This window comes from Olea europaea, unplaced genomic scaffold, assembly GCF_002742605.1.
Source record: "Olea europaea var. sylvestris unplaced genomic scaffold, O_europaea_v1 scaffold1137, whole genome shotgun sequence".
NCBI lineage: Eukaryota > Viridiplantae > Streptophyta > Magnoliopsida > Lamiales > Oleaceae > Olea > Olea europaea.
The window spans coordinates 265,382-278,303 of record NW_019228757.1 but is presented as its reverse complement, the minus strand read 5'-3'; the positions used below and the strand labels follow the sequence as shown (position 1 = coordinate 278,303).

At 32.6% G+C, this 12,922-nt stretch overlaps 2 protein-coding genes across 2 annotated transcripts in view; both read left to right on the top strand.

The window, feature by feature from the left end:
• The first annotated feature begins 983 nt into the window (after positions 1-983).
• Positions 984-2,291, top strand: LOC111373482 (universal stress protein in QAH/OAS sulfhydrylase 3'region-like). Its single transcript, XM_022996016.1, has 4 exons — positions 984-1,306; positions 1,408-1,490; positions 1,719-1,837; positions 1,956-2,291. The coding sequence occupies exons 1-4, from the start codon at positions 1,009-1,011 to the stop codon at positions 2,041-2,043; spliced, it is 588 nt and encodes a 195-aa protein (XP_022851784.1). The 5' UTR covers positions 984-1,008; the 3' UTR covers positions 2,044-2,291.
• A 4,407-nt stretch (positions 2,292-6,698) lies between these two features.
• LOC111373491 (ubiquitin carboxyl-terminal hydrolase 12-like) overlaps positions 6,699-12,922 on the top strand; it is a 15,438-nt gene continuing 9,214 nt past the window's right edge. The window contains exons 1-10 of the mRNA XM_022996022.1: positions 6,699-6,884; positions 7,240-7,348; positions 7,592-7,739; positions 7,968-8,125; positions 9,464-9,729; positions 9,832-10,050; positions 10,127-10,235; positions 10,309-10,424; positions 10,733-10,831; positions 12,755-12,892. Of these exons, the coding sequence (XP_022851790.1) occupies positions 6,855-6,884; positions 7,240-7,348; positions 7,592-7,739; positions 7,968-8,125; positions 9,464-9,729; positions 9,832-10,050; positions 10,127-10,235; positions 10,309-10,424; positions 10,733-10,831; positions 12,755-12,892 (1,392 nt within the window). The 5' untranslated portion in view covers positions 6,699-6,854. The remainder of the gene's footprint in view (positions 6,885-7,239; positions 7,349-7,591; positions 7,740-7,967; positions 8,126-9,463; positions 9,730-9,831; positions 10,051-10,126; positions 10,236-10,308; positions 10,425-10,732; positions 10,832-12,754; positions 12,893-12,922) is intronic.

The window sequence follows — 12,922 nt, the reverse complement described above, 5'->3', positions numbered from 1 at the left end:
GAAAAATTCTGAATTTCAAAATTATGGCTAAAATTCATATTCCAAATTAAAATATTCTAAAACTCAATATATGAATTTCAACCACAAAATTCTTCCTTTAATCCTAATGGTTTAATATGGAGTTGATTTTGATACCACTTATTGAAATTTTATGTAACTTTAAATCTTAAGAAACGTGAAAACCTAATTACTTTATTACCAAAATCCTCAATGCCAAATCACCAAGAAAATTAATAATGCGGAACATACATTTATTCCTTGAGAATGCTTTATTATTGGATTTTGATCTCAAATCTTGAATTTTGAAAATCAACTTGGAATCCCTTCTTGATTGGTTTCTTGTTTTCGATCTTGAATTTTGCCTCCTTAGATTCTTTATTCCTATTCTTGATTTTGCTTCTTGTTCCATAATCTTGATTCTTGATTGTGAGTATTGGATCTTCCTATTCAAAATTCTTTCTTTTGTATTCTTGTATTGATGGGGTGACACGAAAAATGACAAATTATATATGAATTAGAGATCATAATCCTATATATAGTTTTCATATATAATTTACCCATCATAAAATATAATTCTAAAAGAATTCGATTTCGACACATATAATTTGATCTACACTTTATTTAAATGCCTTAAATCCAATTATTTAATTCTTTACTAGATCATTTTAATTTTGAGCTTAACTTTAAAATATTCTTTATACATAATTAATTGCATACGTGGACTCACGTGACAAATTAAATAATTTGTCAACATCTCGTACATATCCCCGAGAGGGTACATATCCTCGAAAGGATGAGAATGATTATCTGTTCTTTTGTTTTGACAATAAATGATGTGATTATTTTAGACAAAAAGATTTGGGCCTGACTCGTGGCATCCATGCACATAGATGTATCCATTTTGCCATGCAAAAAGACGGCACAAAGAAGCCACGTAGAAAATAAGCCAAAGTCCAACTAAACAAAATAAAAGCTAAGGGTGTCGGGCATAGAACAGGAAAGGAAGAGATGGAGACTGGCAACGGTGGTGAAACGGTGGAGCAGCAGCCGATAGCGGTGGAGACGGGCAAACGTGGTCTGATGGCGGGGCAAGAGCCGGAGGGGAAGAAGATGATGAATATAATGGTGGCTATTGATGATAGCCACGAGAGTTTCTACGCACTTGAATGGGTTCTTGATAAGTTGTTGAAGTACAGTGGTGGCGCCGCTCCTCAGACGGCGGAGGAGCAGGAGCACTCCAAGGTGGTCACCATGGTCCATGTCATAGAGCCCCTGCCTCGCCATGCCTTCCCTAGTGGTGGATATGGTTCGTTTCTCATTAAAAGTTTCGAAATAATTAATTTAATTAACAATATTTTAATTCATAGTACTGTTTCATATCATAGTCGTGACAAGTTTGAATTTCAGTGGTGGAATCTGCAAGTAAAACCCAAGAGCAAAATGGTGCAAGAATACTCTCTCGTGCATTTGACATGTGCAGGGACAAAATGGTAAGTTCACTTCAATTTTCTTGTTTATTAACATGAAGAATTTAGGATAAACACACCTTAAACCATGATTAGTACGCGAAATTGAATGTGACTAGATAATTTGCACAAATTGAGTTGACAAGACCCGACCCGCATTTCTTAATAACCTGAGTTAGAGTGTTTACGTTGTGACACTTATATAAACGACTAAAACGAGTATTTTAAGGTTGTTTTTTATAATTGACATAGGTGATAGCTAAAACTCTTATTCTTGAGGGAGATCCAAAGGACAGGATTTGTCGGGCCATAGATGAAGTGAACATTGATCTTCTTGTGGTTGGTAGCAGAGGACTTGGCCAGATCAAGAGGTAATGATCATTGATCTCTTCTTACAATTTGATTTACCTATATGAATATAAATGTCATTTCTAACCTTCCAAATGCTATGTTACGAGTTACAAATTTGATTTTTGGTTTTTGTTGCAGGGCTTTTTTGGGAAGTGTTAGCGATTATTGTGCTCATCATGCAAAATGTGCTGTCCTTGTTGTGAAACCGACCAAGAAACACGATTGATGGTAAGAAAGAATCGAAGTAATAATAATTTAGAATCAAGAAATCGTAGAACGAAAGTCCTATGAGTGAAGTAATACAAGTGAAATAATATCATTATATATGTATGCTCTCATAATCAAGATCGTATGTATGTGTTGTAATAAAGATGAACTTGTTGAACTTTATGTAAATTGACAATATGGGTGATGTTTAGCTCGATTTCTGGTTATTATTCCATGCTCATGGTAATAAGATAGCAAATTAAATCTTGTTTTTAGAAATTTAAAGTTTACTTACTTTTATTCATGATATGAGTTTCTTAAATGATGGCGATTGAATATCATGAAAAATTTAGTGTATGTGTATCACTGTAGATCGATTGATTTTCGGATGAAATGGTTGAAACTTATTCTAACAAGTGGTATCACTGTTAGGATAATTCGAGTAACAAGAGTCTCATGTTGAGAAGTGATTGTTCGAATTCAACGAGACCACTTTTAAATCCATAAATTAGATCACTCAAATGATTGTGATCAAATTCAAACAAAAGGTTTAGCCTGCGACGTGAGCGCATAACATGACTGAAACTTGATCTTGACAAGGGTAATTATCACAAAATATTCTTACATTTTAATATTATTGTGCAAAACATCATTACATTTCATTTTTTGGCACTTTTACCCCTACCTTCATCTTTTATTGTGAAAATCATCATTTTCATCAAATTTTTCCGTGTAAAATGACAAATATACACCCTATTTAAATAAAATCATAAAAAAGAAAAAGAAAAATAAAAGAATAAATTGCAATCATACTCTCAAAATTTTTTAAAAAGTGCAAATAAATCCAAATAAAATTTTAAAAGGGTAATTAGCATAAGTATAGTTACTATTTGTTCTTCATTTTTTTATTTTTTTTGTTTATTTAAAGAGGAGTGTATGTTTGTCATTTTACAATTTTTAATTGAAAAATGGATGAAAATAAAGATTTTCGCAATGAAATATGAAATAAGGTTGAAAATGTCAAAAAATGAAAAATATGGACGTTTTGCAAAATAATAATGAAAGATAGAGATATTTTGTACTAATTACACTTTTAATAATTTATTTGAACTCATTTGCATTCTTTAAAAAAGTCTGGGGGTATGATTTCAATTTATTCTTTTGACTTTTCTTTTCTTTTCAATTGTTTTATTTAACTAGATGGTATATTTGTCATTTTACACGAAAATTGATAAAAATGATAATTTTCGTAATAAAAGGTGAAGGTAAGGATAAAAATGTCAAAAAATGAAAGGTATAAACGTTTTGCACAATAATATTGAAAGATAAAGACGTTTTGTGCTAATTACCCATTCTAACAAATTCAAATGACTTGAATCATAGAGAGAGTTAAAGAGACGAACTTGGTTGATACTCAAACCTAATTAGAAGTTTTAATAATTTGAAATTCTTTGCTAGACGCACAAGCTCTAAACTAATTTGTATGCTCTTGCAAAATAAAACGATCAACGCTACTGAACTCGAAGATTGAAATTTAATGAATGATCATTCAACTTTACTATAGGTACATGTTCACTGATTTTCAAAAAATTACTCATTACTCACTCAACTTCGTTTTAAGTTACTATTTGTTATATGTCAATATTTACTCACCAAAATTTAAAAGGTTACTCATTGCCTATCTAAATTTAAATAAAGTTACTTGTTGCTCATTAAATTTTGTAATAGATAACATTCATGAAAATGATATGGATGACTGATGAGTAACTTTGTTCAAATTTTGGTAAACAATAAATAACCTTTTAAATTTCAGTTAGCAAATAGTAACATATAGCAAAGTTCAGTGAGTAAAGATAAACTTTTTAAATTTTGGTGAGTAAGTAGTAACTTATAATAAAGTTCAATGACCATTGATTAAATTAACTCTTAGACAACATAATCTATGCCCTTGGTTGAGCCCCATTTTAGGGAGTGGGGGGGGGGGAATGCATTTTGAATAGTAGATTGATGGAGAATGTGTGGTTAAAAGTTAAGGAAAGGTTTTGGGTTTGCGTGTAATATTATTTTACTGAAAAATGTGAGGTAAAAAATGAGTTTTTAGAAGAATGGTGCTCAAACAAGTCTCGTCTAGTTATCCTCTTAGCTGGCTTCCTAATTTAAGTCTCAATTCGATGATAATTAAAATTAGATTTTTAATAGATTTTAATAGAAATTGATGAAATGTGTTGTTAAAAAATTGTGAGACATATAAAAATATGTGTTTGAAATGAATTGTTGACTTTGACTTTGACTTTACCTTAGATTAAAATCTAAATTTTAATTGGTACCAAACAAAAGGATAAAAGTTAAACGCACCACAAAATCAAATCTTACTAGAAAATAAAAAAGTGGAAAAATAGACAAAGTTTTCCCGATCTTTTCAATAGTCGGACGTAGAGATGACAATTTGGCTAGCCAGCTTGAGTCGCTTGTGGCCCGACCTAAAAAAAGCTCGAGCCCCTCTAGTTTGATGCTCAGGTCAAGCCCTTTCTGGGGGCATCGAGCCGACCCTGAATCTGCTCGGCTTAAAAGAAAAAAGGCCACTGTAGAAAGGTTGCGCTACCCTTTTTCAGAATTGTGTCTTGCCTATTTAGGCAGCATGCACAGGTGCCGTTAAATAGGCAGTTATGTGCTGCATTAAAAAAAAATCGAGTTGGCTTGGTAAGGCACGAGCTGAAAGTTAGGTTCGAGCCTCAATCTTTTGGTCGAGCTTTTGTTTGGCTCGGCCTAGGCCAAAAAAAGCTCGACTTAATTTTAATCGAGCTGAGCCTGAGTTAAAAGTTTTGACTCGACTCGTTGATATCCTTAGTCGGACGTAAGATATCAGAATTTTACCAAAAAGACATTAAGAATATAGCTAAATTACGACCCCACGTGTTATCTCGAGCCAGGGCAAACATTTCCAATTCTTTCTTTCCTTCTATTTTTTCCTTCTCAAAACCTCACAGCCAAAATGTAAACAAGTTATTGGTTTCACCGTTTCATTATATAACAGTCGATTCATTGATTCCTCGTATATAATTGACTTATCGTTTCAACTTTGGACATGATTCTTAAGGCGTGTTTGAACTCCTTTAATTTTGAAAAAATGTATTATGGAATAATAAATTGGTGGAAATATGTCGTTAAAAAAGAACGAAATTTTTTTTATTTGCGTGATATTATTTTAATGAAAAATGTGTGGTTAAAAATGAGTATTGTAAAAAAAAAATAATGTGGTAAAATGTGAAATAATGAGTGACAAACAAAAACTTAGTCAAATTCAAAACATAATCATGCAAGATAAGAAATAGATACATATTTGATTAGTTACGTGTAATGAAACCAATTTAGCATAAAATAACACTTCATTGCTTTCATGTGTAATTTTTTTTTTTAAATGTGTAAAAACATTTTTTATGTGTATTTTTTAAATATTAGCTCAATTTTTTTTTCTGGTCCAATGTTAAATTCGTTTTTAGTTACAAGAAGTGCTTCTTCGCTTGCTTGCTGCACCTCGACTCGAGAGTCAAATTAAAACTCAAATTCAAAAAATTACCGTTCAAGAAAAGAAATAAACACATCTTGATTTGTAACAATGAATCAATATTTGATTAAATATAATATTATTTATTAGCATTATCAAATGGCGTGACACTAAAAATGAATTAAAGAATATTAACATTAAAGAAGAAAAGTAAATTAAAATATACTCTATTATATTATCCGCACGTAATATATTGCGCTTGAGCGTATCGAAATGAATATGAAATCAATGAAGAAGTAAATATGAAATCAGTGAATATACTTATTTTTCTCTATTATTTATCAGTATAATTATATCCTATGTACTAGAAAATTCTAGAAGTCCGAGAAATAGCAAAAAGAAAACAATAAAGAGAAAAGTAAACGTGAAATGTCAATAAATTATTAGAAAAGTGAAGTACAGGGAATTTTCTGCACTCAATTTAAATGTCTCCACTTCTTATTGGCTATTAAGAAGAGAAATTTGCACCATTGACCCTTGTATCACTGAACCAGTTGCAAACTGGTATTGAATGTTCCATTAAAGTTGTAAACTTTTATTATACTGTCAACTTATAGTCACGAGAGTCCGGTTATTATCTACAATGTACCAAATAAGACAAAAACTCACATTCGATGATGTGTGAGATTTCAACCATTTCAAATATCGTTAAATTGGACAGACATTGCTTCCACTTATTTTTTTTTTTTATATGAAGCGATCTTTGCTTGGCTTAGTTTAACCTGGATCTCTAGAATTCAATTCATCAATAGCACAACCTTTATACATGATCAAATAAGATTTTTGAAATTAGTTTGCAATTGATTTTTATTATAGATAGGTAGAAATGAACGAAGGATAAATAAGTAGTACTTGTAAATTTCACGAAATATATGAATAAAATTTATTTGATCAATTATGAACAATTTATAAACATTAGTCAAACATGAGATTCTTTTGCACAAAAGCGAGAATTTAACTTTTTGGGTCAATCCGAAAAAAAGCAATAGATTGGGACCAACGAGGCAATTTCAAATCGAGAAACTCTTCTAGCCTCGACTACAATCTCACGCTACTCTCCTCGCTGTTTTCAATTATCTATTTTACCCTTAACATTCTAAAAAATCCCCAACATATCCCCTCCCCCATCGAGAGACCAAAACTCAGAAAGCCCAAGCCGTTCTCTCTCTAACTCACTTCTTTCTCTCTCTTCCCTTTCATTTCCTCTCTGATATTATATTGATCACTGTGTAGTTTATTGATCGACGGCTCTGATTTCTCCAGCCATGACGATGCTGACTCCTCGACCTTTGGATGTAATTCTTCCCCCTTTATTGCACGCATTTTCCCAATTATGCACTTTTAGATTTGTCTATATTTATATATTCATGCATGTACCAATCTGTTTTAATTCATTGTTTGAATTTTTGCCTCTGCGGTATATAAAGAATTAAAATTTATATGAACGTGCACCGAGGCTTGTTGATCGTGGACTAGGGTTTTTAGTGATATAATGGAAAGTTTAAGTTGCTGAATTGAATTTCTTTTTCCATTTGAAGTCGTGTTAATTTACATGGGTGAAGAAATTGTGGTTTTTAATTTGGGAGAAAATGCTAGAGTTTTTACTGGATCAAGCTTAAGTTTCTGTTTAATTTTTTGCTGGGATTTTAGCGACAAGAAGACGAAGAGATGCTGGTGCCACACGCGGATTTTGTAGAAGGCCCTCAGCCTTTAGTAGAAGGACCTCAGCCTTTAGTAGAAGGTCCTCAGCCTATGGAAGGTCTGTGTTTTTCTTGGGCTAGTTTATTTATGTATTTATTTTTTGTATATGTATCTTAAATATATCTGCATATGCATTTCGCATACTATCGAAATTAATTGGTTCTTAATGTTTTGGGCTCCATTTGGCATATGATTATTTCAGTTGTAGATATTTTATTTTATTTTTTTGTATATTGGTTGCTAGATTCTGAAGGTTTTGTTCTATATGGATTGGGTTTCAAACTTGTTTTTGATTTTGTAGTAGCGCCAGTGGACGGTGCTGGGACAGTGGACAACCAGGCCAGTGAAGAGCCACAAGCATCACGGTTCACATGGGCAATTGAGAATTTTTCTCGCTTAAATGTCAAGAAGCTATATTCGGATGTCTTTACAGTTGGTGGTTATAAATGGTAATGTAAAGCTGTAAAGTTGGTTCCCTTTTCTTATCTACATTGACTCGTGTGGTTAAAGGAATTAACCATGTTAGTTTGAAATTAAGAGAGAACCTTTTTATTGTTACCTTATGTTACAAAAAAAAAAATTAATAAAAAAAAATAAATAAAAATTCTGGTATATGTTGCTTTACCGTCTTGAAGAGTATGACCTAATTGCATTTTGGCTTTTGTTGGTTTGCACAGGCGGGTGCTTATTTTTCCCAAAGGAAACAATGTGGACTATTTGTCTATGTATTTAGATGTGGCAGATTCAGCTACCTTGCCACATGGGTGGAATAGATATGCACAGTTTAGCTTGGCCGTAGTTAATCAAATACATAACAAATACACAATAAGAAAAGGTATCTCCTGGAACTATTCCCATTTCTAATTCTTTTGGGTAGCTAAACTAAAACTTGATCTTGAAATAACTAGTATGTCATTTAACATTTTCCTTAAACACCCCCTGCTTCTCTATGCAGCTAAATATTGTGTATTCATTTTCAAATTATTTGCTATATGAGATTTTATTTTCTTTATTTTTAATGTTGTGATTTTCCCATTTCAGTGCAGTCTATGCTTTGGTGTTTTATTTTTGATTTTGCTATGCCGATGAAAGATTTATTTATTTATTTATTTTTTCCTTCAAATAAAAGCTCTGAAAGATAAAACTGAGGGTTTGTTTGAGCCCCTTTTTTTTGGAAAAATAGATTTTGTAATAGTGGTTTTTTTGGATAATGCATGGTTAAAAGTAGAAAAAAGTTTTGAGTTTACGTGTAAAATTATTTTATTGGGAGAATGTGTGGTTTTAAATGAGTTTTCAAAGAATGGGGCTAAATATGATGCTGCTCTACAGCAAGGTTGGGTGTTAAAGCTTGTTCATCGGTTTAGGAAAATGTTGTTTCCTGCATCGTGCAAAATATCTTGATATATTTGGATTTCTGAAGTTGAGAGAATATTAAATGTCAATAAAGTCTTTTTTAAGATCTTGATACTGCAAACTGCTATCCTTTGTGTACTTCGAATCGCCACAAGTGGGAAAAATTTGGAGCTGTTTTTGTTTGTTGCCTATTATGAGCTGAATTTCGGAAAGTAGGAGTTATTAGCACTCGGATGAGAAGTGTATTTAGACATTGATCATAAACCCATCTTCTGTTGAGTCTTATGGAGGAATGAGGACATTGTCAACATGCAGATTCTTCTTGATCCATTTAGTTCATAAGATTTAAATCATTCTATGGTTGTAAGAAAAGATAACAAATGAATCCGAGTCACGTTGATGAATATTTTTATTTTACCTTGAGTTCATTATTATGAAAACCATACTAGGAGTATCAATATGAAAATCAAAATTCACAAAAGAAAAAATAATAAAAGATAAAAAAAAAAAAAAAGAATGCATAACTTGAAGTGTAATTTTTTTGAATACATGATGAAGAATCTGCTGCAGACTTACTAAAAAGGAGTTTAAATCTGAAGTTTGTAAAGTTTTCATGCTTAGTATTGTCATTTTGGCTTGATAAGCGGAGTTGAGATCACTGGTGTGGATTTTCCTTTTGATAGATGAACTTAAATAGTAAGTCATTGTACCTTACATTAAATATATTTTATAATTTCCCCAACTCTGATGAAGCACGCATCTAGTGTTTTGGATTGTGGTTATTGTAATATAATATTAACTTTGTATCTGGGATTCACAGACACACAGCACCAGTTCAGTCAAAGGGAGAGTGATTGGGGTTTTACATCTTTCATGCCCCTTGTTGAACTTTATGACCCCAGTAAGGGGTATCTTGTGAATGATACGTGTGTTGTTGAAGCTGATGTTGCTGTACGTAAGGTCACTGATTACTGGACATACGACTCAAAGAAGGAGACAGGTTATGTGGGACTTAAGAACCAAGGAGCAACTTGTTACATGAATTCTCTCCTGCAAACTTTGTATCATATTCCTTACTTCAGAAAGGTTACTATAGGCTCTCATGCTTTAGTTAATTCATGAATTGTTACGCCAATTTTTTTATGAGGGAAGATTGAAGAAGCCTTAATTTGGAATTTGTTATATCAGGCTGTGTATCATATGCCAACTACAGAGAACGATATGCCTTCAGGAAGCATTCCCTTGGCTCTACAGAGTTTGTTTTATAAGCTCCAATATCATGAAACCAGTGTGGCAACAAAAGAATTGACTAAATCATTTGGATGGGACACGTATGATTCCTTTATGCAGCATGATGTGCAAGAACTTAATAGAGTTTTGTGCGAAAAGCTCGAAGACAAGATGAAGGTATGGTGGTCAGACCAGAAGCTCCTTTTCTTTGAACTTTTTTTATTCTCAGATATAATTTTTTTAACTGGAACAGGGGACTGTTGTTGAAGGGACGATACAGAAACTGTTTGAAGGACACCATATGAATTACATTGAATGCATCAATGTAGATTTCAAATCTACAAGAAAAGAATCATTTTATGGTATTGGTCATTCCGAGGCTTGTCCTTCTTAATGTTGAAAGCATAATTAATATTAAATGTGAACTCGTGGCAGACCTTCAACTTGATGTCAAAGGCTGTAAGGATGTTTATGTTTCCTTCGACAAGTATGTGGAAGTTGAACGTCTTGAAGGAGATAACAAGTATCATGCTGAAGAGCATGGTTTGCAGGTATTGTGCTCTGTCATTAGATAATTGCGGGATTTATTAGCATTTCTATATGCACTTCTTTTGTTCTATGATAGCTATTTTCTTTGACTATGAGAGGATTATGAAGATTTGACTCTTGCGTTTATATTTTTCTCCTATGACATAAAGTACTAGAATTTAGCGTTTGAAACTTCATAATTAATATACCTTGGCAAATATAGAAAGAGCCTTACGGGACTGTATAAATTTTATTCGTGTATTAGTTCAATTCAATTTTCTTTTTCCCTCTTGAATATCAGTCTGGAGATTGATTATTCTATAAATGTCAGGATGCCAAGAAGGGTGTCTTGTTCATTGATTTCCCACCAGTTCTTCAGCTACAGCTAAAGCGCTTTGAATATGATTTTATGAGGGATACAATGGTTAAGGTTAGTTGCCAAAATTTAATGGTTGTCCATTTTTTTGCTCTATTGAGGTTGATCTTTGGTCATCTCATTGTTAATTATGTTTTCTTGGGTATATCTTGTTACATAAAGTTGGATATAGAGATACGAATTGTTCATTCCATCATTTATTTCTCCAACAATTTGGTTTTGATGATTTTCTTCAATTAGGATTTTAAGCTTTTTGTGAGTACTACTTATAATGGAAGGATGTTGGTTCCAGCAATGATTACGCCTATTTATTAGGAGAGAAAGAAGATAAGTGGATGGCTTTATGTAGCTGGTTTGACCCTTTTAAGGTGGACATGGCCCTAGAACTTATAATTATAAAAAACAAATCTCTTCCTCTACTGTTCTGCTGGAAAACTGTAGTTTAAGAATTTCTAGTGGGTACATGAGCATTAATTTCAATGATTGTTTTTCAGTGAGATTTTTCTTCGAGGTATATGCATCGTTAGATCCTGTATTGGATCTTTATATTTTTTCTATAGTGGCTGTCTAATGGTAACGTATTTTTGAGATTCCTGATGTGGGGAGGGGAGATAAAAATGTGTCAGTTTTATATAGCTTGAAATAGTTTTGCCACCTTTTCTGATTGATGATCTATATTGCTGACTATGACATACATATGACTCTGCTTGGGATGAATATACAATCTATTCATCTTTGAAAATCTATTGTGGTTTGTGGACTCTGTGTTCTTGGTTCTCTCTCTCTCTCTCTCTCTCTCTCTCTCTTTTGTCCTTGGATGGGGTGGCACTGAGGGAAATGGTGGGAGAGCACATTGCATTCCTTTGAAAATAATATTTATCTGTCAACATCTAACAATCTCTTGATTCAAGGATTGACTTTTTCCTTGGGATGGGAACTCCCCTTGAGGGGGGAAAAAATGAAGCAAAAAGAAGAAAAAAGAAAAAGAAAAAAGAAGAGGAGTTATCCTGATTATGTTTATGGATGTGGAGGGAGAGAAACAACCGCTATTTTGATGATTATTCAAGGACTATAGATCATATCAAAGAATCATTTTATTTGACCTTGTATAATTGGTTTAATGCTGCAGCTACTACTTGTATAGACGGGTTGCCCAACTTTATGTTGTTTCTTTCTTGTATAAATTGATAATACACTTCCTTTGTATTATCCGTGATTAATAAAATATTTGATCACTTATAAAAAAAAATTATGTTTATGGATGTTATAATGCTTTTAGAAGCCATATTCTGTTTCTCTCTTGGTGTATCCAGTGGCTATTATCTTCTTCACTACCATAAAACCCAGCTTTATAAAATGTGAACTCAGAAAAGTTAAGACTACTCCAGATACATGTTGCTGTGTAATAGTGTGTTTTACTTCTTTATTATTTTTTATACGATTTATCATGTGGTGGGGGACTATCCTCACAAGATGACCTCATGAGTATCTTATCTGGAAAACGCTAGTATTCTGGGGTGCTTTTGTTATGGATTGCCTTCTAATGGAACTTCAGGCAGATTTTTTAGCTATGCATTTGCAAGAAAGTACCATTTTACTTGATTCTTTTTTAGATAGAAATGTTACCCGAATGAATCTGTACAGCTTAATGGGCTGTGGATGTTTAATTTTAACTTACATATTTTTTATTCCTGTATTTGTTGTGATCGTATTACTTTATTTTGTTTTTGAAATCTTTGTGAGGTTGTATTTCGAAGAAAAAATAGACTTAGTGGCGCAGAAGTTAATATATTCGTTTCTGACTTCTTTTGAAAGCAAATTTTTTCTTTCTACATTTTACGAAGAAACATTATGTTTTCACTTATTTTTATGCCTTGTGAATTTAAATAAAACTTTTTGGTGTTGATTTGCATTCTTTATCTTCCCCTCAAATTTATATTTTTCGTGCAACCTAGAAAAATTGCTTCCATGCTGCAGATAAACGACCGTTATGAATTTCCCCTAGAACTTGACCTTGATAGAGACAACGGAAAATATTTGTCGCCGGAAGCAGATAGGAGTGTTCGCAACCTTTACATGCTCCATAGGTTGATCTCTTTCTATACATATCTATCTGTCAAATGTTTTGATCCCCCCCCCCCCCCC